This window comes from Sapajus apella, unplaced genomic scaffold (assembly GCF_009761245.1).
Source record: "Sapajus apella isolate SASKATOON/1434 unplaced genomic scaffold, GSC_monkey_1.0 scaffold77, whole genome shotgun sequence".
In the NCBI taxonomy this organism is placed as follows: Eukaryota; Metazoa; Chordata; class Mammalia; order Primates; family Cebidae; genus Sapajus; species Sapajus apella.
Window position 1 is genome coordinate 4,768,442 of NW_022437017.1, and position 17,196 is coordinate 4,785,637.

General features: G+C 49.2%; 1 protein-coding gene across 1 annotated transcript in view; it reads left to right on the plus strand.

Moving 5' to 3' along the window:
• C3 (complement C3) overlaps positions 1-9,888 on the plus strand; it is a 37,655-nt gene extending 27,767 nt beyond the window's left edge. Inside the window, exons 27-41 of the mRNA XM_032252485.1 lie at positions 675-773; positions 1,254-1,410; positions 1,851-2,014; positions 2,996-3,154; positions 3,307-3,366; positions 3,499-3,589; positions 3,710-3,761; positions 5,559-5,646; positions 5,762-5,851; positions 7,533-7,638; positions 8,278-8,367; positions 8,573-8,656; positions 9,272-9,355; positions 9,443-9,578; positions 9,702-9,888. Of these exons, the coding sequence (XP_032108376.1) occupies positions 675-773; positions 1,254-1,410; positions 1,851-2,014; positions 2,996-3,154; positions 3,307-3,366; positions 3,499-3,589; positions 3,710-3,761; positions 5,559-5,646; positions 5,762-5,851; positions 7,533-7,638; positions 8,278-8,367; positions 8,573-8,656; positions 9,272-9,355; positions 9,443-9,578; positions 9,702-9,843 (1,602 nt within the window). The 3' untranslated portion in view covers positions 9,844-9,888. The remainder of the gene's footprint in view (positions 1-674; positions 774-1,253; positions 1,411-1,850; positions 2,015-2,995; positions 3,155-3,306; positions 3,367-3,498; positions 3,590-3,709; positions 3,762-5,558; positions 5,647-5,761; positions 5,852-7,532; positions 7,639-8,277; positions 8,368-8,572; positions 8,657-9,271; positions 9,356-9,442; positions 9,579-9,701) is intronic.
• Positions 9,889-17,196: the final 7,308 nt, after the last annotated feature.

Consider the following 17,196-nt stretch of genomic DNA (forward strand, 5'->3'; position numbering starts at 1 on the left):
TACTCCTCCCCTGCACAGAACTCATCCACTTATAGGTATATATCTCTTGGCTGGGTGTGGTGGCTCACGCCTCTAATCCCAGCACTGAGAGAGGCTGAGGCGGGTGGATCACCTGAGGTCAGGAGTTCGAGACCAGCCTCACCAACATGGGAAACCCCATCTCTATTAAATACAAAAATTAGCCAGGCATGGTGGCACATGCCCATAATCTCAGCTACTCAGGAGGCTGAGGCAGGAGAATTGCTTGAACCCAGGAGGCGGAGGTTGCAGGGAGCCGAGATTGTGCCACTGCACTCCAGCCTGGGCAACAAGAGTGAAACTCTGTCTCAAAAACAAACAAACAAACAAACAAAAACAAGTATCTCTTGAGCTGGGTGGACCATATCCATCTTCCCTACTAGACAAGAGCTCCGTGAGGGCTAGAGCCCATGTCTGGTTTTACAACAGGTCAACCATTGTACCCATGGTGCCAGCACAGAAGCCCTCCATTGATATTTGCGGAAGGAAGAAATGATTGCATGAATTAATACTAAGAAGCTTGACCTACCTGGGCGCAGGGTGACACGAAAAGAGCCTCAGCCCTGCCCAGTACCCCTGATTCTGCAGGAGGGATGACTGGTATGTATGGACACACCTGTGACCCCAGCCTTGCTTCCTTCTGCTCCCCATTCCAGGGTGGCTTCCGGAACACTCAGGAGAAAGACATGGCCCTCACGGCCTTCGTTCTCATCTCGCTGCAGGAGGCTAAAGATATTTGCGAGGAGCTTGTCAACGTAAGTACCCTCCACCTTCCCACCCTACCCTACCGCACCTGACACAGCACAGCCACGGTGGCGCACTGAATCTGATCCATTCTAGTTTATGAGTAGCCATTTGGAGAATCTCTCCCCACACTTTGTCCAGCAACGTCACATCAACAGCATGAAATTGGCCCCAGTGGGAGCATTTACACCACAGCAATTGTCAATCGTTATAAACCAAGGATCCCTCAACCCTCCCACTGGAGAGCTGGTTGTTAAACATTTACCAGCACACCACGGGGTATGTGGACTTCTCCAGATACATAATAGGTATTCAGCGACAAGGCAGCTCATGCCTAAAATGTCTGGGAAATCCTAAAAAATGGACAAATCTAAGACCGATATATCCCAAGGGCAGAAGTCCCTGATGCTCAGGAAGTGCTGCTTGTATGAGCCTTACTAATGAGACAGCAATGCCCATGTGACCAGAGAATCTGATCCTCTTTCTCACAGAGCCTGCCAGGCAGCATCACTGACGCAGGAAACTTCCTTGAAGTCAACTACATGAACCTACAGAGATCCTACACGGTGGCCATCGCTGGCTATGCCCTGGCCCAATTGGACAAACTGAAGGGGCCTCTTCTCAACAAATTTCTGAGCACGGCCAAAGGTGAGGGATGGCCTGGAGGGGCGAAGGCTGGAGTTTAGGGCAGGAAATACTGAGCTGGGATGCATGGCTTTTAGCTGAGCTGGGATGGATGACCCTAAGCCAATGGATGGACAGTCCTAGGCTCTTAAGCTGGGACACATGACCCTGAGCTGAGCAGGGATGCGTGGCTGTAAGGTTTACCAGGTGCTCACCGTCAACCACACAAGAAGGTTTGTCACACGATTCATTCAGCAAATGCGTGTTAAGCATCCATTTCAAAGGGAGAAGTGAGAGTGGATGAAACGAGGGCAAGGCAGGAGCCAATGAACTGAGAGCCTCAAACGTCAGCCGGGACACCTGGACACCAAGACGTGTAGCATGCGTCTTTTTCTGAGCTTTGTCTGAGCCATCCCCAGGCTGGACAGAGCAGTTAGCACTGGGTTGGGGTATCCTCTTTGCAGATAAGAACCGCTGGGAGGAGCCTGGTCAGCAGCTCTACAATGTGGAGGCCACATCCTATGCCCTCTTGGCCCTCCTGCATCTAAAAGACTTTGACTCTGTGCCTCCCGTCGTGCGTTGGCTCAATGAGCAGAGATACTACGGTGGTGGCTATGGCTCTACCCAGGCAAGTGGTCCCCCCACCCCAGGAACATGCATATCTGCCTCCTGTGGCTTCCAGGGGCCTCCTAGAGAAGACACTGAGGCCCACGGAGGCAATTCTTCTTTCCCACAAGCCAGTGTGATGGGAGTGGAGTGGAGAATCAGTTTTTCTTAGTTGCAAACCCATCTATAGATTCTAGAATACGATCTACATACTCCAAGCTGTGTGTTGAGCCTTCTTCTTGCCCCAGGTGTCTAGATCATGTTCTTAGGGCCCAGGTTGAGGTCTAAGCCTCTCTCTCCACCTGGTGGATTCTAGACCATGTTCCCAGTTCCAATAGGCTCACCATCTTACCCTGCCTCGCTGGTGGGTTCTAGACCAGGTTCCCAGTTCTCCCAGGCTCTCAATCAATGTCACACTGTCACTGGCGGGCTCCATACAATGTTCTCAGTTACCCTAGGGCATTATCCAAACCCTCTTCTAGACCATGATTTCAGTAGCTTGAGGCTTCAGCATCATCGGCCTCCAGCTGACCTTTCTTTCTAGTGGTCTGTCAATTGTGTTCTCAGCGTTACAGTATCACTTTTGGGTTCTAGACTATATGCTCAGTGTCTTCTGGCTACAGTTTTATTCTGTTTTTTTTTATAAGTGGGTTCTAGACATATTCTCAGTGTCTCCGAGTCCTGGTGTAAGACTCTCTCCTCTGGATGGATCTAGACCACATCCTCAGGGTCACTAGACCCTTAATCTTATATCTAGACTTTCTGGTGGATTCTAGACATGTTCTCAGCATCTGCAAGTCCTGGTGTAAATTTCTGTCTGACGGAGGGTTCTAGAACATGTTCTCAGTGTCCGATGAACTCCAGTATTACTCCTGAACTCTCTAATGGGTTCTGGGTCACGATTTGATATCCCAGCTCTGAATTGAACCCCTTTATCCCCCATTGGATTCTAGCCACTTTCCAAAGTTCCCAGCTCACCATCCTTCTCTCTCGTGGGTTCTAGGCCACCTTCATGGTGTTCCAAGCCTTGGCCCAATACCAAAAGGACGTCCCTGACCACAAGGAACTGAACCTGGATGTGTCCCTCCAACTGCCAAGCCGCAGCTCCAAGATCACTCACCGTATCCATTGGGAATCAGCCAGCCTCCTGCGATCAGAAGAGGTACAGTCACCCAGCCAAGCCCTCCTCACTCTTGCTGTCACCCTCTCCACCAGCCAGGGTTTACTGTGAAGCAAGAGGGAGGGCAGGTGACCATCACAGGCAGCAGAAGGCTTAATTCCCAACATGCTGTCTTATCTCTCCTCACTCTGCAGACCAAGGAAAATGAGGGTTTCACTGTCACAGCTGAAGGAAAAGGCCAAGGTACCTTGTCGGTAAGGAACAGGAAAACAGAAACCCACACTGGCCCGGCTCATGCCCCTCTGTCCCAGCGGGACCCTCTCTTCTTGTCTTCAGCAGTCCTAGTCCTGTGGGCTGACATTTTGTCTCCTCTCCCATCTTACCAGGTGGTGACAATGTACCATGCTAAGGTCAAAGGTCAACTCACCTGTAATAAATTCGACCTCAGGGTCACCATAACACCAGCGCCGGAAACAGGTAAAAGGAATCGAGGCCTTATCTGCCACCTTCCTCCTACCCCTCTTCTAATGTCTTCGCCCCTCCGGAATCAACACCCAGGTATACCCTCTCCCATCTTTCTCTCTTCTGTGTTTCTAGAAAAGAGGCCTCAGGATGCCAAGAACAGTATGGTCCTTAATATCTGTACCAGGTAAGAAGCTAGATGCCTGGGGTTCATCTTGGCCATCCCTCTATCTCTAGCAAGACTTCTTGCGAAGAATATCCATGATATTCAATAATTTCCAAGTACACTGTGTATCTGGTACTGTTCTAAGTATCCGCCATGAGGTAGAGAACACAGACCGTCCTTGCTTTGCATGTCAGGGTGAGACCACAGCAATGACCATGGACGTTGAGACTGTCCAGGTGATCTTAGCGATCAGTGGAGAAAAGTACACAATCATTCCATGACCTTTAAATGTTTCTTTTTTTCTTTTAAGAGAGATAGGGTCTTGCTCTGCCAGCCAGGCTGGTGTGCAGTGGCATAATCATAGCTCACTGCAACCTCAAACTCCCTGGCTCAAGCGATCCTCTCGCCTCAGCCACTGAAGTAGCTGGGACTACAGGGGTGTGCCGTAACACCTAGCTAATTTTTATTTTTTATTCCTTCTAGATGTAGGGGCCACTGTGTTGCCCAGGCTGGTCTCGAACTCCTGGCCTTGAGCAATCCTCTACCTTGGCCTCACAAAGTTTTGGGATTACAGGCATGAGCCACCATGCCTAGCCTAAATGTTTCTATTACAACATTTTAAATTCTCATACTGCTAGTTATAAAGATGACGGGAAATGAAAGATATAGTAAGATGAGTATTTGACCACACTGTAATTTAAAACACTAGAACATTGAGATGCAAGATGTTTTTGTTTTTGTTTTTCCTTTGTAAAACACTTATGGACAGTGCTTCAGAAAAAAAGGCATTAAAAAAATGCTTGCCTTCTTCTCTTTGTGTAATTCACAACATGGAGTAAATATCTTTTCTATGCCTTAATACGTTGTCTTGCCCCTTTCTAAGTTTGGATCAGCTTCCAATATGTTATCCTTTGAGCTTTCCGTATCATGAAATTCCTCCAAGAGTTCCTTTAAAGTGACTTTTTATTCTATAATGTCCCTTCTTCTCGGACATCTTCATCCTTTTTGTCCCCAGGACCTTCCTCATTTGTGCTAATACATTTGCCTTCACTGAGTTGCTCTAGCCACTTATCAACATCCCCAAGGTCTACTAGTCTTCTGTAACTCCATTCATGCCTTCTTTGAAGTTCCCTTCTGGCATTATCGCTTTTCATTTCTTTACTGCATTTGTATCTTTGTTGGCCAGTTCCCTCTTTTGGTGATACATTGTTGTAAAATCTCATGGGAGTTTGCCCCCTGGAGACAGGGAGGCAACATAACTACACACTTTGCTGTCTGTGCATAAATTGAATAGCAGAAGCTCAGTGACCAATCACTGATGGACTTCAAAGGGAGTGACAGTAACTGGCCCTCAATTATGATGTTCATCTGTTATTTATGTAGTGATTTCTAGACTGAAGAGTTAGCAGCAAAGTCTATACCTCATGCAGCTACTCATGATCAATATACCAAGATGCCGAAATGGGAACCATGTCACTGGGGTACTAGTGTGATTTAACTGATTCATGCCAAGTGCGGGTTGTCTGTATTCTTGCCTTTGTTTTCTAGAACTGATGCATGGAGGGGGTCAAATAATGCAACCAATGTTATTTAGAGCTGGAATTTGAATCCATGCAGTTGGGTCCAGAGTCTGAGCTCTTAATCAATCACCTTGACTGTTACACTACCATGTCTTTTATTTCCTTTGGGGAAATGTTTCCTAAAAAATGTAACGCCCCTCTGTGCTGCTACGTGGGAATTGCAAGTCTCAGTGCCTGACCAGACCCTTGGGGCTGACCCCACCTTGGGACCCAATATCCTTCTTTCTGCACTATCCAGGTACCTGGGAGACCAGGATGCCACTATGTCTATACTGGACATATCCATGATGACTGGCTTCGCTCCAGACACAGAAGACCTCAAGAAGGTATGAAGGGCTCAGAAGCTGGGATAAGTGGAAAGGAGCCTGGGGTCTGTCTGGAAGAGGCTGCAGGCAGAGAAGGGTCCAGGAAGGATTTTTCACAGTCTTTACCTTTCCCCAGCTGGCCAGTGGCGTTGACAGATACATCTCCAAGTATGAGCTGGACAAAGCCTTCTCCGATAGGAACACCCTCATCATCTACCTGGAAAAGGTAAGGCTGCATCATCCTCCCCTGGGAGGCTTCCATGGGCACCTTGACCTCTATCTGGCTGGTCATTTCTTTTCTCTTCAGCTTTTGTCTCTGGGTCAGGCTAGCCCTAGGCTAGAGGAGACAGGGTCTGTGCTGCTGGGTGATAGGGGAAGGAGCTTGTAAAATAAGGGGGGTCAACCCAGTATCTTCTATAAGCATCTCATCTTCTGACCATTTGGCTCCTTCGGCTTCTTATCGGCATGTTAAACCATTGAAAAACAGCCCCTTTGGGTTTTTTTTAAGTGCTTTGTAGAGAGAAAGCTCTCGCCTTGTTCCCTAGCCCAATCCTGAGCGTTGTTTCTTTCTGTGCATCTATTTCTCTCTTCTGTTGTTTTCTTTCTTTCAAGAGACAGGGTCTCGCTGTATCACCCAGGCTGGAGAGCAGTGTCTTGATACTAGCTCACTGCAAAGTCAAATTTCTGGCTCAAGGGATCCTCCTGCCTCAGCCTCCTGAGTAGCTGGGACTACAGGCCTACAACACTGCACCCAGCTAATTTTTTGTTTGTTTATTTTTTCATAAATATTATGCTTTTTTACCCAGCCTTTTTTTTTTTTTTTTTTCTTCACTGCAGCCTTGATCTCCCAGGCTACATAATCCTCTCACCTCTGCCTCCTGAGTAGCTGGAGTTACAGGTGCATGCAACCATGCCCAGTGAATTTAAAAAAAGAAAAGTTTGTAGCTATGGGGACCCACTATAATGCCCAGGCTGGTTTTAACCTCCCAAGCTCAAGTGATCCTCCCACCTCAGCCTCTTGAAGTACTGGGATTACAGGCATGAGCCCCCGGTGCCTGGCCCCAGCTAAATTTTTGTTCTTGTTTCTTCATAAATATTCTGTGTAAGTATCCAGCTGATTGTTTTATTTTTTGTAGAGATGGGGGTCTTGATATGTTGCTCAAGTTGGTTTCAAACTACTGGCCTCAAGCAATCCTCCTGCCTCAGCCTCCTAAAGGGCTGGGATTCCAGGCATGAGCCACCACACCTGCCCTCTCTTCTGTTATTTTCTGTCCATCTGGTATTCTCTTACTCTTTTATCTCTACCAGGATTGGGGCTTTCCCCTCTCCCTTCTCTATTTCTTCCCATTCTCCTATCCCCTATCCTCCCTGCTAACTCCTGATACCCACAGGGCCCCTCAATCCCATTTTAGTCAGTTTAAGTAACACTAGCTACTAAAACAAAACCCCTAAGAATATGGGATCTTAACACAACAGACTTGTATTTCTCACTCATGTAAAGTCCAGTTGGCATGGGAGGTAAGGAGGGGTCCCTATGCTCCATGTAGTCACTCAGGGATCGAAGCACCTTCCATCCTGGGGCTCTGCAATCCTTAGGATCTTTTGTAGTTCTCTGTAGGATTTGTTCACTATAGATGAAAAGAAGATTGTGCATGGGTTGTTTTTATGGTCATAGATAGCAATTCATTGGCCAGAGTTCAGCCACCTGGCCACACCTAATTGGAAGAGGAGCTGAGAAATGTAGTCTAGCTGTGAGCCTAGGAAGAAAAGTAAATGGATTTGGTGAATTGCTCATTTATCTTCACCACTTCCTCCTCGACTCATTCAATTTCTCCATCACTGCCCCAGCTCGCGGGACCTAATCCCTCCTACATCACCCCACTGACCAAGCCCCTCCTCCCCCTCAGGTCTCACACTCCGAGGAAGACTGTCTGTCTTTCAAAGTTCACCAGTATTTTAACATAGAGCTTATCCAGCCTGGTGCGGTCAAGGTTTACGCCTATTACAACCTGGGTGAGCAGCCAACCTAGGGCCTGGGGTCTAATGGTTCCGGGGGCTGGAGAGTCCCAGGTATATATGAGTTGTGGGGATCTGAGAATGAAGCTCTAAGGAGTCCAGGAATTTGAGGATTAGTAGTCTGAAGGTCCCACGAGTTTGAAGGTCCCAAGGATCTATGAGTTGAGGTTCTGAGGGGATCTGAGAATGAAGTTCTAAGGAGTCCAGGGATTTCAGGATTCATTGTCTGAAGGTCCCAGGGGTCTGAGGGTCACAAGGATCTATGAGTTGGTTCTAGGGATCTGAGAGTTGGGGGTCTGATGGATCCAGGAGTCTCAGGGACCTGGGTATATGTGAGTTGGGGAGGCAGTCTGAAAATAAGGGTCTAAAGATTCCAGGGATATGACGGTGGGAGATCTGAGTGTCCCAGGAATGTATGAATTTGGGGTCTGAGGGTCCCAGGTGTCTGTGAGCTGGGTCTGAGAATCCCAAAGATCAGAAAGTAGAGGGGGTCTGGGGGTCCAAGGGAGCTGAGGGTTTGAAGACCTGGCATCTCCAGATCTGTAGACTGAGAACTGGGGATCTGGACCTCCCAGGCGTGGTCTTGGGAGGGAGGCCCTTATCCCCTGATCTCCTCCGCGTCACGTCCACCTGCAGAGGAAAGCTGTACACGGTTCTACCACCCAGAAAAGGAGGATGGAAAGCTGGACAAGCTCTGCCGGGATGAACTGTGCCGCTGTGCTGAGGGTGAGTTCCCTGGAGCCAGGAACAGGTGGGCCTGAGCAAGCCACACTTCCCTAGGTCGTCCATCCCATGGCCAGGGACCCCCCTCCAGGGGCCATATCCAGGGGAGATACCAAGAGGGGTAGGCTCCCAGAGCTGGCCACACCCATGGGCAGTAGGCCCAGATGAGGAGTGGGACTTAGACCCTTTCTCCGCCCCCACCCTACAGAGAATTGCTTCATGCAAAAGTCAGGAGACAAGGTCACCCAGGAGGAAAGGCTGGACAAGGCCTGCGAGCCAGGAGTGGACTATGGTGAGTGGGGGGGTGGGGGTCACTCATGTGGCTGTGTGTGTCTACCTGTATGGTGGGTAGTAGGTATGGTTGTCATGGTGTGGCTTCAGGCTGTGGCTGTGGGTGACTGTGGTGTGTGTGTGTGCATGTGTTGTGAGGGGCCGTTACTGTGTGGGGAACCGTGACTAGGAGTATGCGTATGTGAGAAAAGGTGAGTGTGGTTGTGTGCAGTGTGGCTGTGAGGTTGTAGTTGTGTGTGGCCATGGTTATGTGAGGCTGTGGTTGTGGACACCTGAAGTTGCGTGTATGACCGCAGTGGTTGTGGCTTTGTGTGCTGTGATTGTGGCTGGTTATGCTCATGGCCATGAGGCTGTAGTGTTGTGTGCATATGAGTAGCTGTCATTGCCTCGTGTACATAGTACATTACTACACTTTATAGGTGGCTGGGCCTGTGTGCATGCACGTGACCCTCTATGCTTGTGTGTGTAATGAGGGGTGTGCCATAGTGTGACTGGCTGTGATTCTCCAACTTTCTGCTTGGGGGAGAGAGCCACATGCCCCGGTGCACTTGCAAACCAGAGTGCCCCTCATGGTCAACCTAGACCACGACCCACACTGTCCACCTGTCCCCCACAGTGTACAAGACCCGACTGGTCAAGATCCAGCTGTCCAATGACTTTGACGAGTACATCATGGCCATTGAGCAGATCATCAAGTCAGGTCAGCCTCAGCACGCTGCCCGGGGGTGGGGGGGCTCCCTGACTTCCTGCCCATGGCTCAGCTTCTTCCCTCTGCCCACCACTCCAGGCACGGATGAGGTGCAGGTTGGACAGCAGCGCACATTCATCAGCCCCATCAAGTGCAGAGAAGCCCTGAACCTGGAGAAAGGGAAACTCTACCTCATGTGGGGCCTCTCCTCCGACTTCTGGGGAGAGAAACCCAAGTGAGTGCTGTCCTGCGCACGCAGGCGCAACCACCACGCCCATGCCACGCCCACACCATTTGCCCCCGCCCTATGCCCCGCCCACACCACGCCCCTTCCTGACCTGCTATTCCTCCCCTCCAGCCTCAGCTATATCATCGGGAAGGACACTTGGGTGGAGCACTGGCCGGAGGACGACGAATGCCAAGACGAAGAGAACCAGAAACAATGCCAGGAACTGGGCTCCTTCACGGAGAACATGGTTGTCTATGGGTGCCCCAACTGACCACACCCCCATTCCCCCACTCCCAATAAAGCTTGTTATATTTCACGCGTCTGGAGTTCTTTGCCAGAGAGCAAGAGGCTGCAATCCACCTGCAGCTCAGCTCCATCCTACTTGAAACCTCACCTGTTCCCACTGCATTCTCTCCTGGCGTTCACCTGCGAGTGTGCTGACTTCTTTATCCAAGAAGCATGGACCTGCCTGTCCTGCAGGTAGCATGAAGTGAACCTGCATCTCACCTCCATTTTGCCTGCATACTCACCTGTACACTCACCGGTAGCTCACAGCCCCTTCGCCTGAGTTCTCACCTCTTTGCTTACCTGTATCCTCACCTGTTAATTTTACCAATATTTTCTTTTCCTTTCTTTTCTTTTTTTTTCAAAATCCATTCCACACTGTCTTCTTTTTTTGGTGGGGTGGGAATGGAGTCTCGCTCTGTCGCCCAGGCTGGAGTGCAGTGCCGTGATCTTGGCTCACTGCAACCTCCGCCTCCCGGGTTCAAGTGATTCTCCTGCCTCAGCCTACTAAGTAACTGGGATTACAGTTGCCTGCCACCTTGCCCAGCTAATTTTTGTATATTTAGTAGAGAATGGATTTCACCATGTTGGCCAGGCTGGTCTCGAACTCCTGATCTCAAGTGATCTGCCCACCTTGGCCTCCCAAAGTGGTTGGCTTACAGGTGTGAGCCACCACACCCAGCCCCCCCATCACCTAGGTATAAGCCCAGGATGCATTCACTCATTTTTTTCCTAATGTTCTCCCTGCTCCCAATCTTACCGATATTTTCATCTGAATCTTTACCGGTTCGCTCATCTGCACCCTCAGCTCTATCCACGTATGGGTTTATGCTGTTGTTGGTTTTGTTGTTTTGATTTTGTGGGTTTTTTCAGGCGAAGTTTCGTTCTTGTCGCCCAGGCTGGAATGCAATGGCATAATCTTGGCTCATTGCAACCTCTGCCACCTGGGTTCAATTGATTTTCCTGCCTCAGCCTCCCAAGTACCTGAGATTACAGTCACGTGTCACCATGCCTGGCTAATTTTTGTATTTTTATTAGAGATGGTGTTTCACCATGTCAGCCAGCCTGGTCTCGAACTCCTGATCTCAGGTGATCCTCCCACCTTGGCCTCCAAAAGTGCTAGGATTACAGGCGTGAGCCATCGTGCCCGGCCAGGGTTTTTTCGTTTCTGTTTTTGGCTTCCTCACCTGGCCCCAACACCTACATCTCTGTCTGTAAGCCTACCTGTATCTTTACCTTCACAACATTCTTACCTATATTCTCACCTATTTCTTTGCAACTGCATCCTCTTCAGCAACTGTATTTTCTCTGCGTCCTCATCTGAGTCTTCACCTGCATCTTTACCTGCATGCTTTTCTAGATATTTTCTTGTGTTCTTGCCAGCATTCTCACCTGTAGATTTATCTGTCTTCTTGCCGTAACCACCCAGTGGGTTCGCTTTGTCCACTGCCTAGACAGAGCCGATTTATCAAACAGGGGGATTGCAACGGAGAAAGGGCAATTCACGCAGAGCTGGCTGTGCGGGAGGCCAGAGTTTTCTTATTACTCAAATCAGTCTCCCCAAGCATTTGGGGATCAGAGTTTTTAAAGATAGTTTGGTGGGCCAGATGCAGTGGCTCATGCCTGTAATCCCAACTCTTTGGGAGGCCAAGGCAGGTGGATCACAAGGTCAGGAGTTTGAGACCAGCCTGACCAATATGGTGAAATCCCATCTCTACTAAAAAAATACAAAAATTAGCCGGGCGTGTTGGTGGGCTCCTGTAGTCCCAGCTACTCGGGAGGCTGAGGCAGGAGAATGGCTTGAACCCAGGAGGCGGTTGTTGGAGGGAGCCAAGATCGTGCCACTGCACTCCAGTCTGGGTGACAGAGCGAGACTTTGTCTCAAAAAATAATAATAATTTGAAAAAAAAAAAAAGGTTAGAAGCAAGATGGAGTCAATTAGGTCTGATTTCTTTCACTGTCATAATTTCCTCAGTTATGATTTTGCAAAAATTCGTTACCTGCCCCTCCTTCTGCATCTATCCCTGTAGCTTCACCAACACCATCAACCTGCAGTCCTGCTCTGCCCTCCCACCTGCATCCCCACCTGTCCCCCTTCGCATCCCACCTCCCTCCTCCAGCCTCACCTCACTCTCCCAGACCCCGTTTCTAGATGGGCCTGAGCGAGGAGTCAATGCATCAGGTTGAGCTGTGTCTGGTAACTGTACACGAGAGGGGACAGTGGCGGGGGTGGGGGCTGGCCACCAGGGCAGCATTTCCGGCTGGAGCTCCAGGGAAGGGAAGACGTGAGTCAGCAGGCAGGGAGGGAGTGTGGGGCTTTGTGGTCACAGCATCACCAGCACTGTGTGGGGAGCCGCAGCCTTGGGTGTGGGGAGTGGGGACACATTTGCTGAGGGGAACTGGAGCCCCAAGCACCTCCTCTTGCTGCACCTCTTGTCCCTTGGAGACTGGGAGGGTGTGTGTATGGAGGGTGGGATGCAGCCTCCCAGCTCTGCACCAAGTCATCACGAAACCCCCACTGAGCCTGAAAGTCACCCCTGCACAGCCTCTTTTCCCTAAGACCCCCCTCCACCCACCAACTCCAAGGGTACAGGGGAAATGGATGCACACCCACTCTGCTCCATCCAGCTCCCAAATGCCAAAGCCTCATAACTCACTGGGTACTGGGTAACCCAGCCGACATCTGCCAAGCCTGCCACTCTACTTCACATCCTTCTTCTCATTTCTTTTCTTTTTCATTCCTCCATTCTTTTTTTTTCTTTTTTCTTTGTTTTGTTGTTGTTGTTGTTTGTTTTTGAGACAGAGACTTGTTCTGTCCCCCAGGCTAGCATGCAGTGGTGTGATCTCGGCTCACTGCAACCTCCGCCTCCCAGGTTCAAGCAATTCTCCTGCCTCAGCCTCCCAAGTAGCTGAGATTACAGGCGTGTGCCACCATGCCCAGTTAAATTTTTTGTATCTTTAGTAGAGACAGGGTTTTACCATGTTGGCCAGGGGCTGATCTCGAACTCCTGACCTCAAGTGATCCACTTGCCCCTGCCTCCCAAAGTGCTGGGATTACAGGCATGAGCCACTGCGCCCAGACTTCACTCCCCCTTTCTCCTGTCTGGGATCCATTTGATTCATTTCTTCAACATATGAGTTTTGTGTTTGCTTTTATTTTGAGCTAAAACGTATCACCTGAGGCTGCGAATGGTGCAGATAGGGTCTTATAATTCTTACATTCTAAAAGGGGGAGCAGGAAAGAACACTTGAAGACAGTATGGGGCCAGGTGCGGTGGCTCATGCTTGTAAGCTCAGCACTTTGGGAGGCTGAGGCGGGTGGATCACTTGAGGTCAGGAGTTCGAGACCAGACTGGCCAACATGGCAAAACCTCGTCTCTACCAAAAATACAAAAAATTAGCTGGGCATGGTGGCAGGCACCTGTAATCCCAGCTACTTGGGAAGCTGAGGCAGGGGAATCACTTGGACCCAGGAGGCAAAGGTTTCAGTGAGCTGAGATGGCACCACTGCACTCCAGACTGGCCACAGAGCAAGACTCCATCCTCCCCACTGTCCCCTAGAAAGGAAGGCATTGTGGAATGGATTTTGGACAGTGAGGATGTCCAGAAAGAAACGTTCACCCACGCAGTAGGTCCAGCAGTTAAGAAGATCACTTAGCTTGAGTGGCATGAGAGCTAATGTATGGGATAACATAGCTAGGCGAGGTGACCAGTTGTCTGTAAAACACTAGTCTAAATGTTGCTAGAAATGTATGTTATATTTCTTTATTTTTTGTCATTTTTTTCTTTCCTTTTTGTTGAGAATGGGGTCTGTTGGAAATAGATGCTCGGTGCCACAAAGAAAAATTAGCACTGAAACAAAGGATCTTTCAGCAACACAATTTTTACTTCCTGGACTGCAGGAAGTGTACCCTCCCTAGCCATCATGGCACGAGAGTACAATGAACAAAGGAAAAGCAGACAAATTTATCCCTTATGCACCTGGGGTTGTCCTTACTGCTGTGTCTGATCCCCATTGGCTGAAGCTAGACCTCACAATCTAAACTAAAACCCGATTGGCTAATAATTAAAACTTTTCTAAACAGGTAAAAGCAATGGAGAGCTGGGACATGCCTGTGAGCACATCCAGCACAGACATCTTGGTTAAAGTACAAGGACATAGAATGTACTAAGTGCCTGTAAGCATGGCATGTCTAATAGCTACAGAGGACAGGGCTTAACAAAATTATTAGCACGCTTATTCTTTAGCAAGAAAGGAAACTTAAAAAAGGACCTTTTCTACTTCCCACAGGGTCTCACTATATTGCCCAGGCAGGTCTCAAACTCCTGGGCTCAGACAATCCTCCCCACTCTGCCTCCCTAAGTGCGGGGATTACAGGTGTGATCCACAACACCTGGCTAGAAAGATATTTTTCAGATGGGATTCACATCAACAACCACAGCTGACTTTCAGTACAGGAGATGAGCCTTGGTAATGTGAGTGGGCCGCATCTGATCAGCAGAAGGTCTGAGGAGTAAACACCAAAGTTTCCTGCAGAAGGAATTCTGCCTTAAGGTTGTGACCTAGAAATTCTGCCTGAGTTTCCAGCCTTTAAGACCGCAGTATCACCTCTTACCTGAGCCTCCAGCATAACTGGCTTGTCCTGTGGATTTCAGACTTGCCAGCCATGATCGTGTGAGCTAATTCCTTGAGTTAAATGTGTTGCGATCTCTCTGATGCTATTCTTCTCTGTTTCTCTCTCTCCATCTTTGTATCTCTGTCTCGTGTCTCTCTCTAGCTTTCTGTATCTATGTCTGTTTCTATAGTTTTGTTTTGTTTTTTTTTTTTGAGACAGAGTTTTGCTCTCTTTGCCCAGGTGGGAGTGCAATGGTGTGATCTCGGCTCACTGCAGCCTCCTCCTTCCAGGTTCAAATGATTCTCCTGCGTCAGCCTCCCGAGTAGCTGGAATTACAAGCATGCACCACCACACCCAGCTAATTCTTTGTATTTTTAGTAGAGACTGGGTTTCTCCATGTTGGTCAGGCTGGTCTCAAACTCCAAACCTCAGGTGATCTGCCTGCTGCAGCCTCCCAAAGTGCTGGAATTACAAGCAAGACCAACTGTGCCTGGCATTTTTTTTTTTTTTTTTTGAGACGCAGTCTCACACTATTGCCCAGGCTGGAGTGTAATGGCACAATCTCAGCTCATTGCAACTTCCGCCCCCCAGGTTCAAGTGATTCTCGCTTCAGCCTCCCGAGTAGCTGGGATTACAGGAGTGTGCCAGCACACCCAGCTAATTTTTTATTTATTTTATTTTTTTATTTTTAATAGAGACAGGGTTTCACCATATTGGCCAGGCTGGTCTCGAACTCCCGACCTCAGGTGATCCACATGCCTCAGCCTCCCGAAGTATTGGGACTACAGGCGTGAGCCACCACGTCCAGCCTATAGGTCTCTATTTCTATCTCTATCTGTCTGTCTTCTATTGATTCTGTCTCTTGGGAGACACCTGATCAATACAGGAAGGGCTCCTGTGAGGAGAAGTTTTTTGAGTCAAGATGCAGATGACCAGGGGGAACTGGCTTTGGAGATCTGGAGAAGATGGTTCCCACCAGCAGGAAGAGGAAGTGCAAAGAAAGACCCAAGACGTCTGCCGCGGCAGAGTGAGCAAAAGCACAGGGGCCCAAGCCCAGAGGCCCTAGTGAAGGTCACTTGATGTCTTAGCCTGAGCCCAGGGGCAAGCTGGCAGCAAGCTTTATCTATAAAGGGCCAGAGAAGTGTTTTTAGCTTTCAGAGTCAAGAGGTAAAATCAAGGATATTGCCAAGATACTTATGAAACAATACAGAAGCCAGGCGCAGTGGCTCAAACCTATAATTCCAGCACTTTGGGAGGCCGAGGAGGGCAGATCACCTGAGGTCAGGAGTTTGAGTCTAGCCTGGCCAACATGGTGAAACCCCGTCTGTACTAAAAATACAAAAATTAGCTGGGCGTGGTGGTGCATGCCTGTAATCCAGCTACTCAGGAGGCTGGGGCAGGAAAATTTCTGGAACCCAGGAGGCAGAGGTTGCAGTGAGGCAAGATGACACCACTGTGCTCCAGCTTGGGTGACAAGAAAGAAAGAAAGAAAGGGAGGGAGGGAGGGAGGGAGGGAGGAAGGGAGGGATCCAGTCACAGTGGCTCATACCTGAAATCCCAGAACTTTGGGAGGCCAAGGTGGGAGGATGAGGGACCCAGAATCTAATATACAAACTTTGTTTTTTAATTAGCCAGATATAATGGTGAATGCCTGTGGTCCCAGCTACTTAGGAGGCCGAGGTGGATGGCTTGAGCTCAGGAGGTGAAGGCTGCAATGAGCTGTGATTGTATCACTACACTCCAGCCTGGGCAGCAGAGCAAGACCCTGTCTCAATCAATCAAACAAGCAAACAAACGAAAGAGGAAATTTCCAGCCTGCAATATCCTGTTTGCTTAGGATGGGCCATCTGGGATGGCGGGCAGGCTTTGCTCCCAGTCACTGGAGACATTCTCTGGATAAAGAGTGACCCATCTGAGGCGTGTGGCCTGGAGGGCCAGGAAAGTCGGGTTAGCAGTGATGACAGGTGACCACCAAAGTCAGTTTCCATCTCTGCTCCAGTGACTCATATCCCAGAGAATTTTTCTCTCCAGAGAGCCTAGCTCCCATCTCTGCAATTCACCCAGCAATTCAGCAGGAGAATCCCCCACTCAGTGCACAGCAGTTGTCCACAGAGGAGACTCCAGCAAGTAGGTGGCCACCACCACACACTGGAATTACAGGAATGAGCCATCACGCCCAGCTGAGTTACTATTTTATTTTATTTTATTTTGTTGAGACAGAGTTTTGCTCTTGTTGCCCAGGCTGGAGTGCAATGGCATGATCTCGGCTCACTGCAAATTCCACCTCCCAAGTTCAAGCGATTCTCCTGCCTGAGGCTCCCGAGTAGCTGGGATTACAGGCATGCGCCACCATACCCAGATAATTTTTGTATTTTTAGTAGAGACTGGGTTTCTCCATGTCGGTCAGGCTGGTCTCGAGCTCCCAACCTGAGGTGATCCGCCCACCTCGGCCTCCCAAAGTACTGGGATTACAGGCATGAGCCACCGGGCCTGACTGAGTTACTAATTTTTAAATCGTTTTGATATGTGACTTTTACCCCAAGAAAACAAAATCAAATAAGTAAGTAAGTGAGCTTGCACTAGCTAGAGGGTAAAACATGAATTTTAAAGCAGCCACAGGTGAAGCAGGACATCTAGGCACCTAATGAGGAAGCTACCGCAACAGCTAAAGCGAGACATGAGGGTACCTTAGTGTCTCAGTCAGCTTGGGGCGCTGTAACAAG